General features: G+C 44.0%; 1 protein-coding gene across 7 annotated transcripts in view; it reads left to right on the top strand.

Annotated features, from left to right (window-relative positions):
- The window catches only part of MAP4K4 (mitogen-activated protein kinase kinase kinase kinase 4), a 230,808-nt gene that overhangs the window by 92,755 nt on the left and 119,914 nt on the right, over positions 1-18,139 (top strand). For all 7 annotated transcript variants that reach the window (XM_023733938.1, XM_023733942.1, XM_023733939.1 and 4 more), the window contains exon 2: positions 9,715-9,771. In XM_023733938.1, coding sequence (XP_023589706.1) covers positions 9,757-9,771 — 15 coding nt within the window. In that variant the 5' untranslated portion in view covers positions 9,715-9,756. The remainder of the gene's footprint in view (positions 1-9,714; positions 9,772-18,139) is intronic.

Raw genomic sequence — 18,139 nt, 5'->3', positions numbered from 1 at the left:
AAGCCCAGATGACTGAGCCCTTTCTATGTAGGAGTCCGAGTATTCACTGCCTGATGTAATATTCCCTGAGGCTGTCAGTGAATTGCAAGGACAGGGGAGTAATTGATGTCCAAATGATCTCCCTGAACCATTATGAAGAGCGTCTTTAATGTACTCAAGTCTTCAGGGTCTAGAAGGATTTTCATCCAGATTAGTCCCTTAAAAATGTGGTACATAAATTATTTTACTTTTAGCTATCCGCAGACTCAGCTGTGCCATTTATTTGGGGAGAAGGGTGGCATTAGGTAGTTGAGGTGTTACAGGGCTGTCCATTCAATGGCTTCATTCTTGGTAGAAGTTAAGTCTACACATTCCCTGCTATTGAGGCATACTTTTCTTAAAAGGGAGTGTTATTCCAGATAAGGTAGCTTAGACCTTAAAAACCAAACCCGTTGCCATCGAGTCGATTCCAACTCATAACGACCCTATAAGACAGGGTAGAACTGCCACATAGGGTTTCCAGGGAGTGACTGGTGCGTTCCGACTGCCAACCTTTTGGTTCACATCTGAGCTGTCAACCACTGCGCCAGCATAATTCTATATATTGAGGCCATTAATTTTAAATCTTTCGGGACTAGAAGCACTCTCTTCTTATTAAATTGCAGGTCTTGAGTAATCTCATAACACTTACATTTCCCTGCTTTCTTCTTCCTGCTCATCCATTTCATGATCACTAGTGGCATACACCGCCCTGTATGACCCCATGAGTCTGAATCTCCTAGACATTAATTAACAACAACAACATGTAATGGACCACGCCGCACACAGAAGGGAGAGGCAGCCGAGCAGATGCTGACTCTAATACACTGTAAAGTAGTCACAAGGGTGAAATGGGCAAAGATATGAGCCTGCTCACCTCAAACTTGCTTTGGGTTTTGGAGGAGTGTGATGGCATCCTGTTGCCCCAGTTCCTGCTCTGTGGTAGGGCGATGTTCGGAAGGCTGGGATTGCCCCAATTCCTGCTCTATGGTAGGGCGATGTCTGGAAGGCTGGGATTGACCCAATTCCTGCTCTGTGGTAGGGCGATGTCTGGAAGGCTGGGATTGCCCCAATTCCTGCTCTGTGGTAGGGGGATGTTTGGAAGGCTGGGATTGCCACAACTCCTGCTCTGTGGTAGGGCGATGTTTGGAAGGGTGGGATTGCCCCAATTCCTGCTCTGTGGTAGGGCGATGTCTGGAAGGCTGGGATATTTGTGAAGTGCTCTGAGCTGTCTGTCTCCCAAGTTAATTATATGGTTGGTTATCTTAGATAGCTCACTGGGTCCTGTCTGGCTACTATGCCCTCTCTGGTTGGTTGATTTTTGGATTTTTTGCAGACACTTCCTGGAAAAGAGCACTTAGGACAGAGGCCGTGGTTTCTGGGTTTACAGTGCAGTACTGGTTAAGCTGGGCTTTGCCTTTAGGATGGATGGATGTCGAACAGCAGAGAGAGTGATTAGTGACTTGCCCTGTGCTTATCTCATGCCATTCACTGTATAACCATGTGGGTTCTGTATTGGCTGGTATGAATAAGGAAATTTGGAAAGGGGGGGCGTGGGTTGGAAGTTTTAAGTTAAGCTATGAGTGATACGGGTGAAAAATCCTGGGGAGAGAATCGACACACCAGGCTCGCCTTACCCACTAGCTGTATGTCCCCTAGGTCTCTTGGGCTTTAGTTTCTCGGCTATAAAATCAGCTGTTTTGTTTCACTGGGCTTGCCTGTCCTGTGAGCTCCTCAGCATTTCAGAATGTAAGTTATATGTTTTGATGAATAACATGAACCGACATTTATTATGATTGTTATGACTCTAACCTTCACACACCAGAACACCAGCTAAGATAGTGAATGCACGTATCATTGTAATAAGTACAACATAGTCAGAGAGGGGTGGGAGAACTCGAGTTGGGTCTTTTTGTTGAAGTTCGGGGAGGTGACTCCCAAACTTGAGAGTGGGTAAGAATCCCTAGAGAGGGTGGCTTAGAGAGTTGTGGGTGCCTGTACCCCATTTATAGAACTCTCAGGTTTGGTCTGGATGGAGCCTGCAAGTCAGCACATCCTAGGCAAAAATGAGTGACTTTTATAACTGAGTTGGACTTGCTTAATAGAAAAACATAACACGCCTCGCCCCACCAACCTCCACCAGTCCACAGTACTGACAGCTTTAAGCCAGCAAACAAGGAAGGAAGCTCCTAAGGTGGATGAGCATGAAGCAGTCGTCAGGCGATTCCCCGCAGCAGCAGTGATGTGCACTTCTCACCAGGAAGCAATGCCCTCCGCCCACTTACAGAGGGAGCGTGGCGTTCCTGGTCGAGGCAGTGTATGTACAGGTGCTCTCGCGCTTGCACGTCTGGGGAGAGGTGACGGGGTTTTGCAACACAGCTGCTAGCCGTGGGTGAATTACTGTGCCCTTCCTTTTCCTCCTGGCCTGTCATGACCTGTACACCTCTCACCTTCTGGGCCTTGCTGAGCTTTATTTGCAGCTCATAGCTGGAGGCATGCACATCCTGGTTTTTGATGATCTTCAAGGCCATCAAGGCAATCCTTGGGGGCCCAGCTTCACTCTCCCCAGAGGTCCACACCACCAGCCCCCTAGTGATGTTTCCCCTAACAGCTCCATTTGCAGTTTCCCACTGTCCTTTTTCCTATAGAGTACAGTGCTTTTCTAAACCAAAAAACCAAACCCACTGTCATGGATTGAGTTGTGTCCCCCCAAAATACCTGTCAGTTTGGCTGGGTCATGATTCCCAGTATTGTATGATTGTGTTATCTGATGTGATTTCCTTATGTATTGTAAACTGTATCACTATGATGAGATTATATGTGATCTCCTTAAGTGTTGTAAATTCTATCACTGCGATGAGGTTATACTGACGAGGTTGACAAGATTAGTGTCTTAATGCAATCTTTTTTGAGATATAAAAGAGAGAAGCAAGCAGAGACACATGGGAACCTGGTACCACCAAGAAAGCAGTGCTGGGAGCAGAGCGCATCCTTTGGACCTGAGGTTCCTGTGCAGAGAAGCTCCCAGACCAAAGGAAGACTGAAGACATGGACTTTCCTCCAGAGCCGATGGAGAAAGCGCTCCCCTGGAGCTGATGCCCTGAATTTGGACTTGTAGCCTACTGGACTGTGAGACAATAAACTTCTCTTTGTAAACCCATCCACTTGTGGGATTTCTGTTGGAGCAGCACCAGATGACTGAGACACCCACTGCCATCGAGTCAATTCCAACTCGTAATGAGCCTATAGGACAGAGTAGAACTGCCCCATAGGGTTTCCAAGGAGTGCCTGGTGGATTCGAACTGCCGACCTTTTGGTTGGCAGCCATAGCTCTTAAACACTGCGCCACCAGGGCTCCTAGTGTTTCTCTACTACCCTGTAATGCCCTTCTTGTGGGCACTTTTTTTTTTTTTTTTTTAACACCCCTCTAAATTATAAGCTCCCTGAAGGCAGGAGACATGCTTTATCCCCTTTGCAGTATAAGGCATGGCCTGGGCACTGATTAAATGTAGTCAATCTTTAGCTTACAGAGATTTATTTACATTAATAGATGTTGCAGTTAAGTAAATATATAGCATATATAGCATTTAGACAATTTTAAAAGTCCCAGGTAGGAAAGGAGCCCTGGTGACGCACTGGTTAAGCACTCGGCTGCTAACCTGAAGGTCGGTGGTTTGAACCTGCCAGCTGCTCTGCAGGAGAAAGATGTGGCAGTCTGCTTCTGTAAAGATTTACAGCTTCGGAAACCCTGTGGGGCGGTTCTACTCTGTCCTGTAGGGTTGCTATGAGTTGGCATGGATTCGACAGCGATGGGTTTGGTTTTGGTTTTGGGTGGTGCAAATGGTTTGTGGTCAGCTACTAACCTAAAGGTTGGCAGTTCAAGCCCACTCAGAGGTGCCATGGACGAAAGGCCTGACAACCTGTTTCTGTAAAGATTACAGCCAAGAAAACTTCAAGGAGCAACTACTCTAATTTGTGGGGTCGCTGTGAGTCAGGATCAGCTTAACGCAATGGGTTTGGTTTCTTCTTCGTCTTCTTTTTTCATTTCAGACAATTTGAAGGCAGATGATCTCTAAAAAATTCATCACAGATTTAAACTCAGCAGGAAGAAGTATTTTGATCTCCCAATATTTATTGAAAGAAAATTTCTGATGAGATAAAGGAAGTAACAAGCCACACCTTCCTTGTATCAGTTTTCAGAAAGCCATATATGCGTGGCTCTGAGGATCCTCAAGCATGCCTTCTAGTTTCTTCACAGAATTCCTTTGGAATCCCTGGATGTTGATGAAGATGTTGTTTCTTTGGCTCTTTCTGATTTATCACAGGAGGGCAAACGCCAGGAATTGAACATCAGTTTTTATTATCGGTTACCGTGCTGCCATCTTTGGTTACGATCACTTAACATGCTTATGCTTTTGAATATTGTACTTGGCAGTTTCTATGTAAGTTGGCGAAATAAAACACTTGCGGTGATTTCTGCTTGAAAGTTCACAGCCTGGTGTAGGGAACAAGTCCAGGTGTGACTCTTGGCTAGCTGAAGCCTCAGTTTCTCCATCTATAAAATGAGAGTAATGATACGTTGGGTTGTGTGAGGAGTAGATGAAGTGCATATAAAGTGCTTCTTCACTGAATGTCCCAAGAGGGGGGCAGTCACAGTGCCTTGCACTCCAGGTGGCACAAGTGCCATGTTTGCAGAAGTTTAGGGCATAAGCGTGCACACCCCTGGACTGTTGCAGGAAGAAAACTTGATATTCCTGAAGTGTGTGTTGACTTACCTTACGGAGTATCATAAATTTAATAGAATTGTCTTCTCTAGTATTCCACCTCTCTGTTCTGTGTCAGGGGTGAATGAGTACACAAAGCTGTATGATTCCGTGAAGAAGAATGAGATTTAAATAGAAAGCACTGTGAACAGAAAAAACGCTGTTGATCTGCAGCGCGCGTCCTTGTTAAGGTCTGCCTGCTGGTCAGGGTACCATGTATCAGCAAGGATGTGCGAGCGGAGGTTGGAGGAGATGGTGCAGGAGGAGCCGTAGAATTTTCTGATAGGGTAGTTGATATTGGACAGATAGGGCCGGAGTCTTAAGGACTGGGTTATACTTTTCATTTCTTTGATTCGTTCCCATAATTTTCTGATAGGGTAGTTGATATTGGATAGATAGGGTTGGAGTCCTAAGAATTGGGCTATACCTTTCATTTCTTTGATTCATTCCCACCCCCTCCAACTTCCCTCTTAATATGAAGGAGATCACCAGAATTTGCCTCTCAGTGAGCATAATGAACCATCAGATGTATTTTAATGGCGCTCTTGGGCTCTAGGTGAAGATTAGGAATTAATTACCTAGTATTTGGTGACAGTAGAAAAATTAACAAGATAGAGATGTTTTCGTTGTTGTCTTTTTCTCTTGGAATTTGAAAGCTTCCTTAAATGCTGTTCTTTCTACTGCTGCCCTCCTCTGCGGGTTTAGATAGACTTATTAGAGGCAGACAGACAGGCTGCCACAGTGCCCTACATTTAAAAACTGATGTGGTTTGATTTTTCTTGGAACATGGGACTTGGTTATAAATCTGTTGCATATTTGCAAGCACAAGCTGGCAGTTTTGACTAGTGTTGAAAATTAGGGCAGTTTCCTTAACTTAAACCTTTGCCAAAAATAGTTTACATTTTCCTTTGAATAAAGAAAAATGTATTTGTCTCTATTTAAGGACTAAAAACAAATCAAATGCCACAAAGCTTGCTTTACTGAAGGGGACGACTCTGGTTTGTGAGAGCCAGTTCACAGTTGCTGCCATTAAACTTTCCCTGAGATAGTATCGGTGAGAGTAAAATTTGTAAATTTTGCTGTGCCGGCTAAGTCCTTGAGATCATATAGGAGAAGTAATTTCAGCTTTTTCAAAGCAAAACACCTTGATAGCAGGAAGTTGACAAGTTGGTAGAAACAGCGGGGGTCCATTTCTTGCATTTGGTGTAATCATTGTGAAAAAGGGGATCCGGTTGCCCTCAGACCTCAGGCAGATAATTGAAGGATAAAGTCCAGTCCAGGTTCCTCAGCTGGAGAATAGGGTAATGACCTGCCTTGTTGCCCTCACAGAGTTTTTCAGACTATTGAGTAAATAGATATGAGTAGTATTGGGAGACCTTTCATCATTAAATGTCATGTAAGTGTATTAGTGTTTACATACCTGTTGCTGTTGAGTCAATTTTGACTCATAGCGACCCTATAGGACAGAGTAGAACCGCCCCGTAGGATTTCCAAGGAGCAGCCTGAGCTCTTAACCACTGCGCCACCAGGGCTGCATAAGTAAGGCATCCATGGACCCTTCATCTCTGCCTTCTAGCATTTTGTAATCCTGCGTGCGACACCTTGACAATGTAGATAGTAGGACAAAAGAGTAAAGTTTATAAATGAATGTTAAAAGTGTGTGCATTTAACACTAACCAAGTCGTTTAACAGGGTACTTTAAGAATGGATGATACAAGGGGGAAAAAGTTCCTATGAATATGAAGTTAAAAATAGATCAGCTTTCCGTACAGGCTGGGTGTTTCAGTGACGAGGCATGCCAAGTCTAGGGCTGGGTAGAAGAAACTGGTCATATCGTTCAACTGTAATGAGCGGAATGTAGGAAGCAGCACTTAAGAAATGTTAAACGAGTTCCTGTCATGCGACCCCATGTGTGTCAGAGTACAGCTGTGCTCTGTAAGGTTTTCAGTGACTGATTTTTTTGAAGTAGAACACCAGACCTTTTTTTCCCAGGTGCCTCTGGATGGACTCGAAGCTCCACCCTTTGGTTTAGCAGCTGAGGGTCTTAACTGTTGGCATCACCCAGGGGCCCATAAGAAATGTTACATAGGTTAAAATAGGACGTTATAATTGATGGATAGCCTCAAACTTGAGTGAAGGCCTTTTCCCCTATGCTGACGTCCCTAGCACAGTGCAGCTGGGTCACTACGGCGGGTGTCCTCTCCACCTGCTCAGTCAGCAACATGAAGGGGTCCGTGTGTTGTAGCAAAGAGATACCAGATGAGGCCTGTGGGCCATGCAGTTAGGGGCTCCCTCATGGGGTGGGGGTGCAGGCTAAACTTGTAGCCCACCCTGAGGAGGAGGGAGTCATTAAGTTATCCTCTGTCGGGCAGTGTTGAGGAAATCACAGTTTTTTACCTTTTTATAACTCTGCGTGGCCTGTTTTGGTTGACGCTAACAGGCCTGTTAAACTTCAGTACATTCGATCCCAAATGTAGTTTTTCACCTCAGGTTATTGCACTGGCCATTTTGATTACTTTACCTCGAAGATGGCCTGTCTCAGCAAGTAGGTTATTATTTCTGTTAGTTTCAAATGTAAAATTTGCTTTTTTTAAAAAAAGTTTTAAAATCATTAGGGAAGTACATTACTTTTAGCACCCCCACGCCTCGTCCCTACCCGTATTGGCCGTGCATTTTGACAGTTAGGATTGGGCCTAAATTGAGTCAAGTTTGAGGCAGTGCTCTGTGTGCTCCGCATTTTATTTTTAACCTGGCTTATTCTAGAAAGGAGGTAAGGCAGCTTCACACATTGGGTCGTAAGTAATCTCAGAAACAGCTCCCAGGGAAATACGGCCATCAGATGAGGGAGGAGGCAAGACAGTGTATTTCTTACAGTTCATTGTCTTATTTCTTAGAAAGGAGAGAGGCAGAAGTCTTAGACAGTTTTCTGATTTAAGTTTAAAATTACCTGATTTGGGGAAATAAAAAAACCTAACCCATTGCCGTTGGGCCGATTCCGACTCATAGCGACCCTATACGACAGAGTAGAACTACCCCATAGGGTTTCCAAGGAGCAGCTGGTGGATTCAAACTGCTGACCTTAACCACCGTGCCACCATGGCTCCAAAACACCCTAGTAATATCTAACTCTGCATATCTCTGGGATGTACATTCTATAAATATCAAATAACTTCTTAGATAATTTTGCATGCCATATAGAAAAAGAACAGTTTTTTTTTTTCCCCCCCAGGATTATAGGTTACCTATCTGTGAGTAAACCCTGATGGCGTAGTTAAGAGCTATGGCTGCCAACTGAAAGGTTGGCGGTTCAGATCCACCAGGCGCTCCTTGGAAACCCTATGGGGCAGTTCTGCTCTGTCCTGTAGGGTTGCTAGGAGTCGGAACTGACTTGACGGCAGTGGGTTTGGTTTTTTTGGGTTTATCCGTGAGTACCGAAATAGTGCCAGATTGTTCTCCAGGGCTATGTGGGGTTGTTAGAGAAGGTGCCATAAGTGGATGTGGCAGTTGAGGTCAGTTGAGGCTAGGCATGCTGGCAGAGGCAGTGGACCCTGCCAGTTCTTGAAGCATACTTCGGAATGGTAGCTGGGAAATAGCTGAAAGAGCGGGAAGGCAGAGTTCCCCGTCACATGGACCAACGGGGGAGAGCCCCACCTCGCTCAGAAGCTGAGTTGTGAACTGAGCTGCAGATCTGGGAGAGGATGCCCTCAACGCCTGTCAGCATTACTTTTGAAGACTGGGCGGCTAGTCCACGTGGGAGGTAGTGTCTGCAGGGAGGTGAATCTTCCAGTGAGATTCTTGGACCGTGGCTCTTACTTGTCCTGGTTTAATGTGTATTAAGTTGTCACATAGTGCCTGCGGGTAATCTGCTAGGCCATTGCTGGTCTCCATTCTACCATCACCACACATAAATGAGACGAGATTGTAATGCGGTGTCAGTTTCCTGGAGTTACTTTGTCCAGGTTGTAACTTGAGTTCTTGCATTCGCTCTCTAGAACAAAGTGGGTGGCTTTCCTGAGGTTCGAAGTTTTCAAGTTCACAGCTCTGTCCTCGTAAGACTGTAAGAGAGGCAGGTTCTTGGAAAACTATCAGATGGGCTTTCTGTTTTTACCCGGATTGCAGCAGAGCGTTTTCCATGATGTCCCTAAGTGGTTTGTGCTCAGGTGGCTCTCTGGTATGGTCTGAGAATGACCAGCGGGGCGTTGCAAAGAGTGGCTGACACATTACAGGCTGACGGTAATTAAACGCAACACTCCTCATTTGGGGGAGAGAAGACATCCCATTTGTTTGACATACCTAGTGGCATAAATGGATTAAAAATGTTTAGGTCCTAGGTCAGGAATTATAAAGTAGCTGTTACTCCCATTTGCTTCCCCTTTTTTCTAAATAGTTATTCTTGAATCTCCTACATTAAGATTGCAAGTAAGCTTCAAAGAAGATCTCCCTATAACGCCTGTCAAATCAAGGCATGGATAATAGGAGTTCACTGAGGGGCCAAAACAGCTATTCTTCATTTTTGACAAGGAGAAGGAATATCCAAGGTTTTTGGGTGGGTTTTTTGTTGTTTTTGCATCATTTTTTTCCCCCATGTAGAATGTTAAGAAAGAAAAGGGTGGCTAATGTGATATATTGAAGAAAATGTTTAAGTTGCTTGGATTGAGAAATGATATGTAAATTAAACCCATGAAAGAAAGAGGGAATTCATGCTTAATCAAAACTCATTTGTTCTGATAATTGTCTTGTTTATTAAGTATGGTGCATTGGTGTTACAAGCCATATTGTTCCATTGGAGAGCACGAGACTATTTCATCACCACTGTTAGTCTGAGAGAAGTGTAGAAGAGACATAACTTGTTGGAAACTTCACCCATTCTGTTCTGCTGATGATTGTGCAAAGCTTTGGCGCCAATTCATTTTTCTCTTCTCTGTTGTTTCAGGGTCGACATGTTAAAACCGGTCAGCTGGCGGCCATCAAAGTTATGGATGTTACTGAGGTAAGGTTGGGTCGCAAGGGTTTTTAAATAAATTGTTAGATACAAAACAAGGAGCCTCTCTCCCCCTCTGTGCATGCTCTCACACACACGCAAGAGTATTGTTCTGTGTGGAAAAGCCTGATTAGAAGCAAATTGCCCTCCTGTGATATTGTAGTTCATAAGGTCCAAGAGACTGGTTGACTTAAATTGTTGCAGATGGTCCCAAGTAACTAAGAATCAGTAGCGTTTCCTTTTAAAAGACACATCTGAGTGATGTCATCCTTGGCAGCATAATGGACCATAATTGGAAACATCATCTCTAATGGAAAAGAATTGAGTAGGGACCATAAAGGTCACGTGAATTGGGAGATAGAGGGGTATGGGGTGGGGGAAAAGCGTCTCCGGGGTATTAGGCCACATTTGTGCCATTTCTTTTATTTTTGACATGGGGAAAGAAAACAGATCCAGCGAAGTTCCCAGAGGTTTGAAAACAGAAACATCTGCTAAAATGCTGAGCAGATTGTTGGCAAAATTTAGTAGCAAAAAATAGTTCTTGAAATGGTTGCATGAGGATTTACTGTGCAGCTTTTAGATGGGAAAGAGGAGTAATTAACCCAGACAGAAAGTGCTTGTGTGTCTGTGTGTGTGCGTGTACATATAGGCATGAGTCCATATTTATTTTTAAATTGCCATAGATTTACAATGAACTAAATCCATCGTACTTTACATTATTTTTATTGGAAGTTTTACTTCATGCTCTCATGATTGCTTCTAACTTGCCTAATTATGAAAAGGGTTCAACATCATATTTCTCACGGATTCTAGAAACAGCCAGCAGCCTTGGAAATGAGGTTACCTTTTAAATCAAACCATCATTTTCCCAAATCTGGAGGCTTTGGAGGGAGGTAATGGCTATACCTGTCTCAGGTATACCATTGAGTAACGGAGCAAGGTCTCTTCCTCTGCATTGTTCTCTTCTTTGTCTCTAATAATATGATCACCTCCAGTTTGCAGGCTCAGTTCTATAATGTCCTTTTCTTCCTTGATACTTGTTAGTAAGACTCAGAAAACATTGTAGTCTGTAGACTACAGGACCACTGGTGGAGCTTTATACAAATATTTGAGGGTGTAACATTTCATACAAATATTTGAAGATGTGACATTTTATGAGGTGACTGCTCTTTTTTCTCTGTCCAAGAGGATAGTGGAGACTTTGTAATGAAAAAAGACCATCGTTTGGTTGAATGGCCAAAAGATTCTTGTAACATGCTTTGATATGGACTGTTCTCGTGCACCATAGTGATCCTATCTTAGGTGTGCAACTGGATGCTTTCCAGTTAATTATTATTTTTAAGATTATTTTAAAGAATGATGAAGGAGCAGCAAATTTTAATTTACTGTAGCTAATTTTTTTATCTGACTGTAATTTAAATAAAATAGTTGCGTTTAGTTATTTATGATGTGTTGTCTCCATCAAAGGAATGATTGACATCTTCATACCAAACTCTCTTTTCCTGCCGTTGTGTGTGTTGCCAGCGCCTTGTTGAGAAACGGTGCCGCTGGAGCCTGCGTTCTTTGCCCATTTATTAACAGTACTTCCTGATTTGTTTCTGTCACACTCGACGTAGAAATTTTTGTAATTTTATGAAACATTTGGAAGTCCTGAGAAGTCAGTTTCGTTCCTCATGCTGTCCTGCAGCGTATGCTTGTCCTTGCTGGCCCCACTGTTGGTGGTCAGCCAGGGTATGTTTCCTTCTGCATCTCTAATGGAGTCTAAATGGGATTTGTCTTCTCTGTAGAAGTCTTCTTCCTGTAAGCCTGGCTCTGATTATAAATGTGCAATACATGATCCCTACAAAAGTGTAGAATATAGGAAATTATAGAGAAAAAGTAAAAGCCTCATACTTCACCACCTTATACCAACCACTGTGGATGCTTTGGTGTATTTCCTTTCTGTCATCTCTGTGTGAGCATCCCTGTAAAACACACACACACACTTTATGTGTAATAGATGCTTTTGTATTCCACTTTTGTTCAGTTGTATACAAGAGTTATTTCCTTCCCTGAAAACTTAGGCAGTGTTGGACAAATGCATGATAAAAAATATTTGCAGGAGTGCTTTCAAAATAATTATGCAAAATTCATGTATTCAGGTAAAATGAAAACCAGATGGCGAGTCTTTAGAACCAACACAAACCCAGTCATCCGTTTACATAGTGGCCCCACAGTAATGTCTCTTGTGCCATTTTCATGCAGTGACCTCGGCCACAGCCAAAGGCAGAGTCGGGACCCAGAGCAAGTGTAGATTATGGATAGAAAACCTGGTACAGTTGGGCCCTGGAAAACATGCCTCCCCTCCTTATCAGGGACTTCTCAGCTCTTACAACCTCCTAGGCGTTGGTTGATGTATGACCTGGGAGCAGGCTGGCGGAAGGGAGATTTTGCAGCAGGGGAGAGGCTGTTGGGAAGGGTTCTGTTGTTGAGAGCTGGATTCTGCATGGTTTCTTCACTCAGTTTGGTCTCAGGAGCAAAAAGTGCGAATGCTTATTCTTGGGTGGAAATCTCAGGCTTTCTTGACTCTTGAGCCTGCTTTTTAGCTGCAGTCGAGAGGCAATTACCAGGCTACTAGTTATTCCTCAGGCTACAGGACGAGCAGCAGGTGTGGGAGGTGGCTGGCGTGGCTGCTCTTCTCTCCCAGCTGTGAGCCGTCGGCAGCCCTGAGTGAGTCCTGCCCTAGAGCTGGGCTGCACGGAACGCAGAAAATGGGGGCCCGCTTCACCTGCTTCACTTGACTGTATGAACCTGGAAGACAAAACCAACTGAGAATTCAAATTTCGCTGTGGGGTGAGTCGACAGGGACTGCACAGGAGACTAATGCGAGACATGTAAAAATCTGTCTGTAGTTCTTCTCAGACTAACAATTTATAAAAATTGACCATCCTTAGGATTTTGAAGGCTCTTTTGAAAGAAAGCGTGTAATTTATCTGATTGGTTTTGGGAAGGGTTAAGCAGCAGCTAAGGATATATGTTCAAACTGAATGATACCAGGTCATCAGATCGATCAGTCCGTCTATCCATCTTGAAATAATTACAGGTTCAAAGGAAGTTGCAAACGTATGTATAGGGAGATCCTGTGACCCTTTCCCCAGTTTCCCGAGTGGTGACATCTTGCCTAACTATAGTTCAGTATCCCAACCTGGACATTGACATTGGTGCAGATCTGCAGAGCTTTCTCAGATTTTACCAGTTTAACAAGGACTCATTTGTATGTGTGTGGAGTGTGTTTTGAGGGAGACTTGAATCGGTAGTTTGAATTCCTGACAGCCCCTTTCAGTTCAGTCCTTGTGTCTTCACGTCAAACTTACGTTATCGCTTTTGTACATTAAGGGGCTGATTGGTTTTTGCAGTTTGGGGGCTAACACTTTGAGTTAACACTCTGGAAGGTACAAAGGTAATTAAGCAAGACCAGTGATTCTCAGCTTGAGGTCCATAGACTTTTTGAGTAAGGTTAGCCTCTGAGAACTAAGTTTTATGTTTTCAGTTCAATCATTTCCCCCCACCCTTTTATTTTGAAAGTGTGCGTACTTAAAGAACTGCTGACAGAATGAAGATTCTCTCCTCTTTGCTTAGATTCAACAATTGTGAACCTTTTGCTTGTGTGCATTGTTGTTGGAAGTAATTTACAGGTCCCACCATGACACTGTGCCTGTAAATCCTTCAGCATGCTTCTCTTAAGAATAAATACATACTGTATTTTTGGCGCAAATAATGCGCAACTTCTATGTTTGTTTGCCAACTGCACCCTCCCCCTGCAAGGTATTTTCATAAGCACCAGTATACCAATTTTTTTTACATGATTCTGTGAAAAAAAATTAGCATAGTGCCCTTACAAAACTACCTTGCAGGGGAGGGAGGAGTTGGCAAACAGACGTAGAAGGCGTGCGTTATTTGAATAAAAATACGGTAACCGAAATTCCACCTAAGAGAATAATTCCAGAATGTCACATAAACTAAATGGTCAGTTTATATTCAGATATGTTCATTTGTCCCAAGAATGTTTTTGTAACTATTTTTTTGAGTCATATATTTATTTTTTAAAGAAATTGACTTTTGGAGGAGTCCAACCAATTGTTTAATAAAATGTTCCACAATCTAGATTCGTCTGATAGCTTCTTCATGTTATGCTCTAACTCTTACATCTTCCTCCTGTATTTCCTTTAAACTGGAAATAACGGTTGAGAAACTGATCAGACACTGATTAAATATTTTTGATAACACTGCCTCATTGCTGGTGTTTGACACTTGGTGTTGCATCGCATCAGAGGCAATGTCAATTCTGGTTGTCCCGTTAGAGTAAAGCCAGGTCTGATGGTCTGATGAACGCGGTGACTGCTAGGGTATGGCACCGTCAAGGTACATCATTAGCGTTCCAAGTGGTCAGTAATCTCTAGGGTGATACTTGACACTGTGTGAAATACTCTGTTTGCCGGCAACCTTTCAGCTAATGTTCTTGGCACTCATTTGATGATGCTTGTGCGAGTTCTTATTTTGGAGGTTGCAAAGTGGTGATTTACAAATTCTGTCATTCCTTCTGTCTTTATTAGTCAGCCTCAGTGTGTAAAGGTATTTCCTTTCTCGCCTAACCATGGCTCTCATCTTGTTTTCTCTTTCTCTGAGTACAACTATAGACATGAGTGGTTCTATTTATTCATTTTTTAAAACCATTTATAGTGGCTATCATCATCATCGTCACCATCATCAGATCAAATTGTATCACATCGATCGTTGGGAGCCCTTTCAAACTGGCTTCTGTATTCCTTTGATGTGACCCCTAGTAGGTTTGAGTACTTCCATGTTTTCTGGCACATCTCCATGTTTGAAGCTAACCTGTCAGAACTTGGAATCTATTCTTCCAAGGAGCCTTAGTTCCTTTTGGTGGTGAATGTATTTAGAAACCAGTATCTGGACACTGGAGCCCTGGTGGTACAGTGGTTAAGAGCTCTGCTGCTAACCAGAAGGTCAGCAGTTCAAATCCACCGGCTGCTCTTTGGAAACTGTATGAGGCAGTTCTACTCTGTCCTGTAGGGTCGCTATGAGTCAAAATCAACTCGACAGCGATGGATTTGGGTTTATCTGGATGCTAAATGTGCTCGTTGTTGGTAGGTGTTATTGCTGCTAAGTTCGTTCAATGGACAAAGCTAGGAAATATATTTTTTAAAAATCAGAGTCTTTCCTTAATGTAACTATATAGTATTTCCTTCAGTTTTTTTCTAGACTGAAAAGTCTTTCTTTTTTAATAAAATAATACATTTACTTATTTGCTTTATCCTTCAGTGAACGTAAAATCAACTTCAGAATTAAAGTAACGGTGTTAGTACTTGCATTTGGTATGGAATGAAGTTGAAGATTTCTCTGAAGTTCTTCTTGTCCTTAGACTCCCTGTTAAGGACTTAACAGCCAGAGTTCTGTGTTCAGAAGTTTCCTGAAATAATTCTTTTCTCCAGATGGTTTATCAATTTGCTATGTAGCTTGTTTCGGTTGTTTCCATTTAGATTCAGTTACAGGGTTTCCTCTTTTCCCCTGATTGAATATAATTTTGGAATATGTAAATCGTCTATAGGGTTCAGAAGTCAAAACTATATGAAAAAGTACCCATTTTGAAGAACAGTTTCTCAAAGCTTCGGTAGATTATCTGGATGACAAGACTACTGTATTCCCAAGTCTTTCTGTGCAGTTTCAGTGCCTGTGTTTCTGTTTGTTATTGCATTGGTCTTACAGATTGAACTGTGTTCCCCCAAAACGTGTATTAACTTGGCTAGGCCATGATCCCCAGTATTGTGTGGTTGTCTGCCATTTTGTGATCTGATGTAATTATCCTATGTGTTGTAAATCCTAACCTCTGATGTTCATGAGACAGGATTAGAGGCAGCTATGTTAATGAGGCAGGACTCAATCTATAGGATTAGGTTGTATCTTGAGTCAGTCTCTTTTGAGATATAAAAGAGAAGTGAGCAGAGAGGAGAGGGACCTCATTACCCCCAAGCAAGAAGAGCCAGGAGGAGCACAACGCATCCTTTGGACCCAGGGTTCCCGTGCTGAAAAGCTCCTAGACCAGGGGAAGATTGATGACAAGGACCTTCTCTCAGAGCCGACAGAGGGAGAGAGCCTTCCACTGGAGCTGGCACCCTGAATTCTGACTTCTAGCCTCCTGGACTGTGAGAGAATAAATTTCTCTTTGTTAAAGCCATCCCCTTGAGATATTTCTGCTCTAGCAGCAGTAGATAACTAATTGAGCAAAACAGGGCTTAAACATTTCTTGGACTACATGCGGAAAGAGCAGAAGCAGACGCAACTACGTGGTGTTTATGTCAGACGGAGATAAGATGGTGCTCTTTGAATGACAGTTCACCCCCCCGAGTGGGAGAGCTGCACCCAGTCCATTCTTCCTGCTCATCCAGTGATCTCTCCTTCACTGGCCTTTCTGGCATAAGATGACTTTAAAGCAGCTATTCTTAAAGTGTCAACTCGGGACCAGCAGCAACAGCAACACCTGGGAACTTGTTAGAAGGGCAGAGTTTCAGATTCCATCACAGGCTTAGAAGAGACAAGGCTAGATAAAGCCGGGCTCTGTGACTGGAGGGCCCACGACTTACCACCTCATCATCTTCTGTGCTGGATCAGAGCGTCCCTCACGGAGCCGCCTCCAGGAATCCACTCCCACCCCTGTAAGCCCTGCGGTCTCGATCCTGAAGCCTGCTCTGCCCGCTGGGACTGAATCCCCTAGGCTCTTCCTGTGAGGGTGTGCGAGGTAGTGTGCTGCGAGCTTGGCCTCATACCTGACCCCACCGATGGGGAGGCTTTAGGCCCAGTTTCGCTCACTTTGGGATGTCATTCAACTTGCACGTATTTCTTCCCAACACTCTCAGATGCCTATTTTTTTCCTCCTTTCCCACCCCACTGCAGTTCTGAGCTGCAGGGCCTCAGGCCGCATAGGAGCTGGGAACCCAGAATAGGTGCCGGCTGGCACCCCGCATGGCAGCTGGACCTGGCCTCCCCTCAGCCAGAGGGAGCAGAGGGCACGGGGCAGCTCAGCCCACCCAGCTTCACAGGGGCTGCCCGGAGACCCTCCTCAAGGAAGAGGATGTTCCGCAGCCTTACTGCTGTGCCCGCTGCCTCGTTAATACGCAAGATAGTCGGATAGTAGGCTGTTTACTCTTGTGTAAACGCGGAATGTCGGATAATGAGAGTCGCTAAGTGAGGAGTAAGTGAGCATCACTTCTGGGAGACATGTATTTGAGTGGCCTTCTGACCTAGGCCCACAGATGATGACATCTCCTTGCCCTCAGGGAGTTCATGCTCCAGCAGTGGGGAGCAAGGCAAGTGTCCTCCCATGGCAAAGCCAAGCCCTGCAGGTGCCTGAAGTCCTAACCATTTTACCGCTTTGTCAGCTGGAGAGGAGAGCACGTTGTAATGAATGTGCTGTTCTTGTCCAGACTGAAGATGCGAACCAAGGGGAGGGAGGAAGAGCTCCTTACGGGCTACGTGACCTCTTGTTCCATCCTGTTGTTCCCAGGCAGCCAGGTAGATGCTGCAGGTCTTACACCTTGGTACAGGCTTATTCAGTTTCAGGCAGCTGGTGACACGTCCGGCTCCTGTGCCCCGCCCTTCTCTGTGGCTCTGACAGACTCACGGTAGCATCGTTCCGGGGTTGTCAGGGTGAGCCGCAGTGCAGCCACGAGGTCACGTTCGGCCGTCAGGATTTCACAGCGTTAAACTCTCTTTTTCCCCTGTATTCTCTCTTGCCTTAGCCTCTTCTGCTTTTACCTTTTGCTTCCTTATTTCTAAGGAGCCATGGTGGCAGCAGTGGTTAAGCGCATGGCTGCTAACCGCAAGGTCAGTGGTTTCAACTCACCAGATGCTCCGCCAGAGAAAGACCTGGCGATCTGCTCCCATAAAGATTCCGGCCCTGAAAACCCTATATGGCAGTTCTGCCCTGTGACATGGGGTCGTGTGAGTCACAATCAACTCGATGGCACACAACAATAACATACTCTATCTGGCCTTTTCCTCTTCTGCTTTTTACCTTTTGTGCCCTTATTTCTACTTACAAATTCTTAACCAACTACCTTCTCTCTCTTAGCTGTTGAGAGAAACTGATGTGCCAAGTTTTGAGGATGCTGAATTTCTTTATCTGACGTTTTCTTACGTTAGATAACTTTTAACCTGATTTAAATGAATTTGACCTTAGATTTTAACTTCCCAATTTTGATCGTGTCCTTACCTAGTCTTTATATCGGTTGAGAAAAAGTCACCAGTTGTGCTTATTTTTGTGGATTTTTTTTTTTTTTTTAATTGTACTTCGGGTGAGGGCTTACAGAACAAATAGTTT

The sequence above is a fragment of the Trichechus manatus genome, unplaced genomic scaffold (genome assembly GCF_000243295.1).
Source record: "Trichechus manatus latirostris isolate Lorelei unplaced genomic scaffold, TriManLat1.0 scaffold00004, whole genome shotgun sequence".
In the NCBI taxonomy this organism is placed as follows: domain Eukaryota; kingdom Metazoa; phylum Chordata; class Mammalia; order Sirenia; family Trichechidae; genus Trichechus; species Trichechus manatus.
The sequence above is the reverse complement of the archived record's forward strand: the minus strand, read 5'-3'. Positions and strand labels throughout refer to the sequence as shown.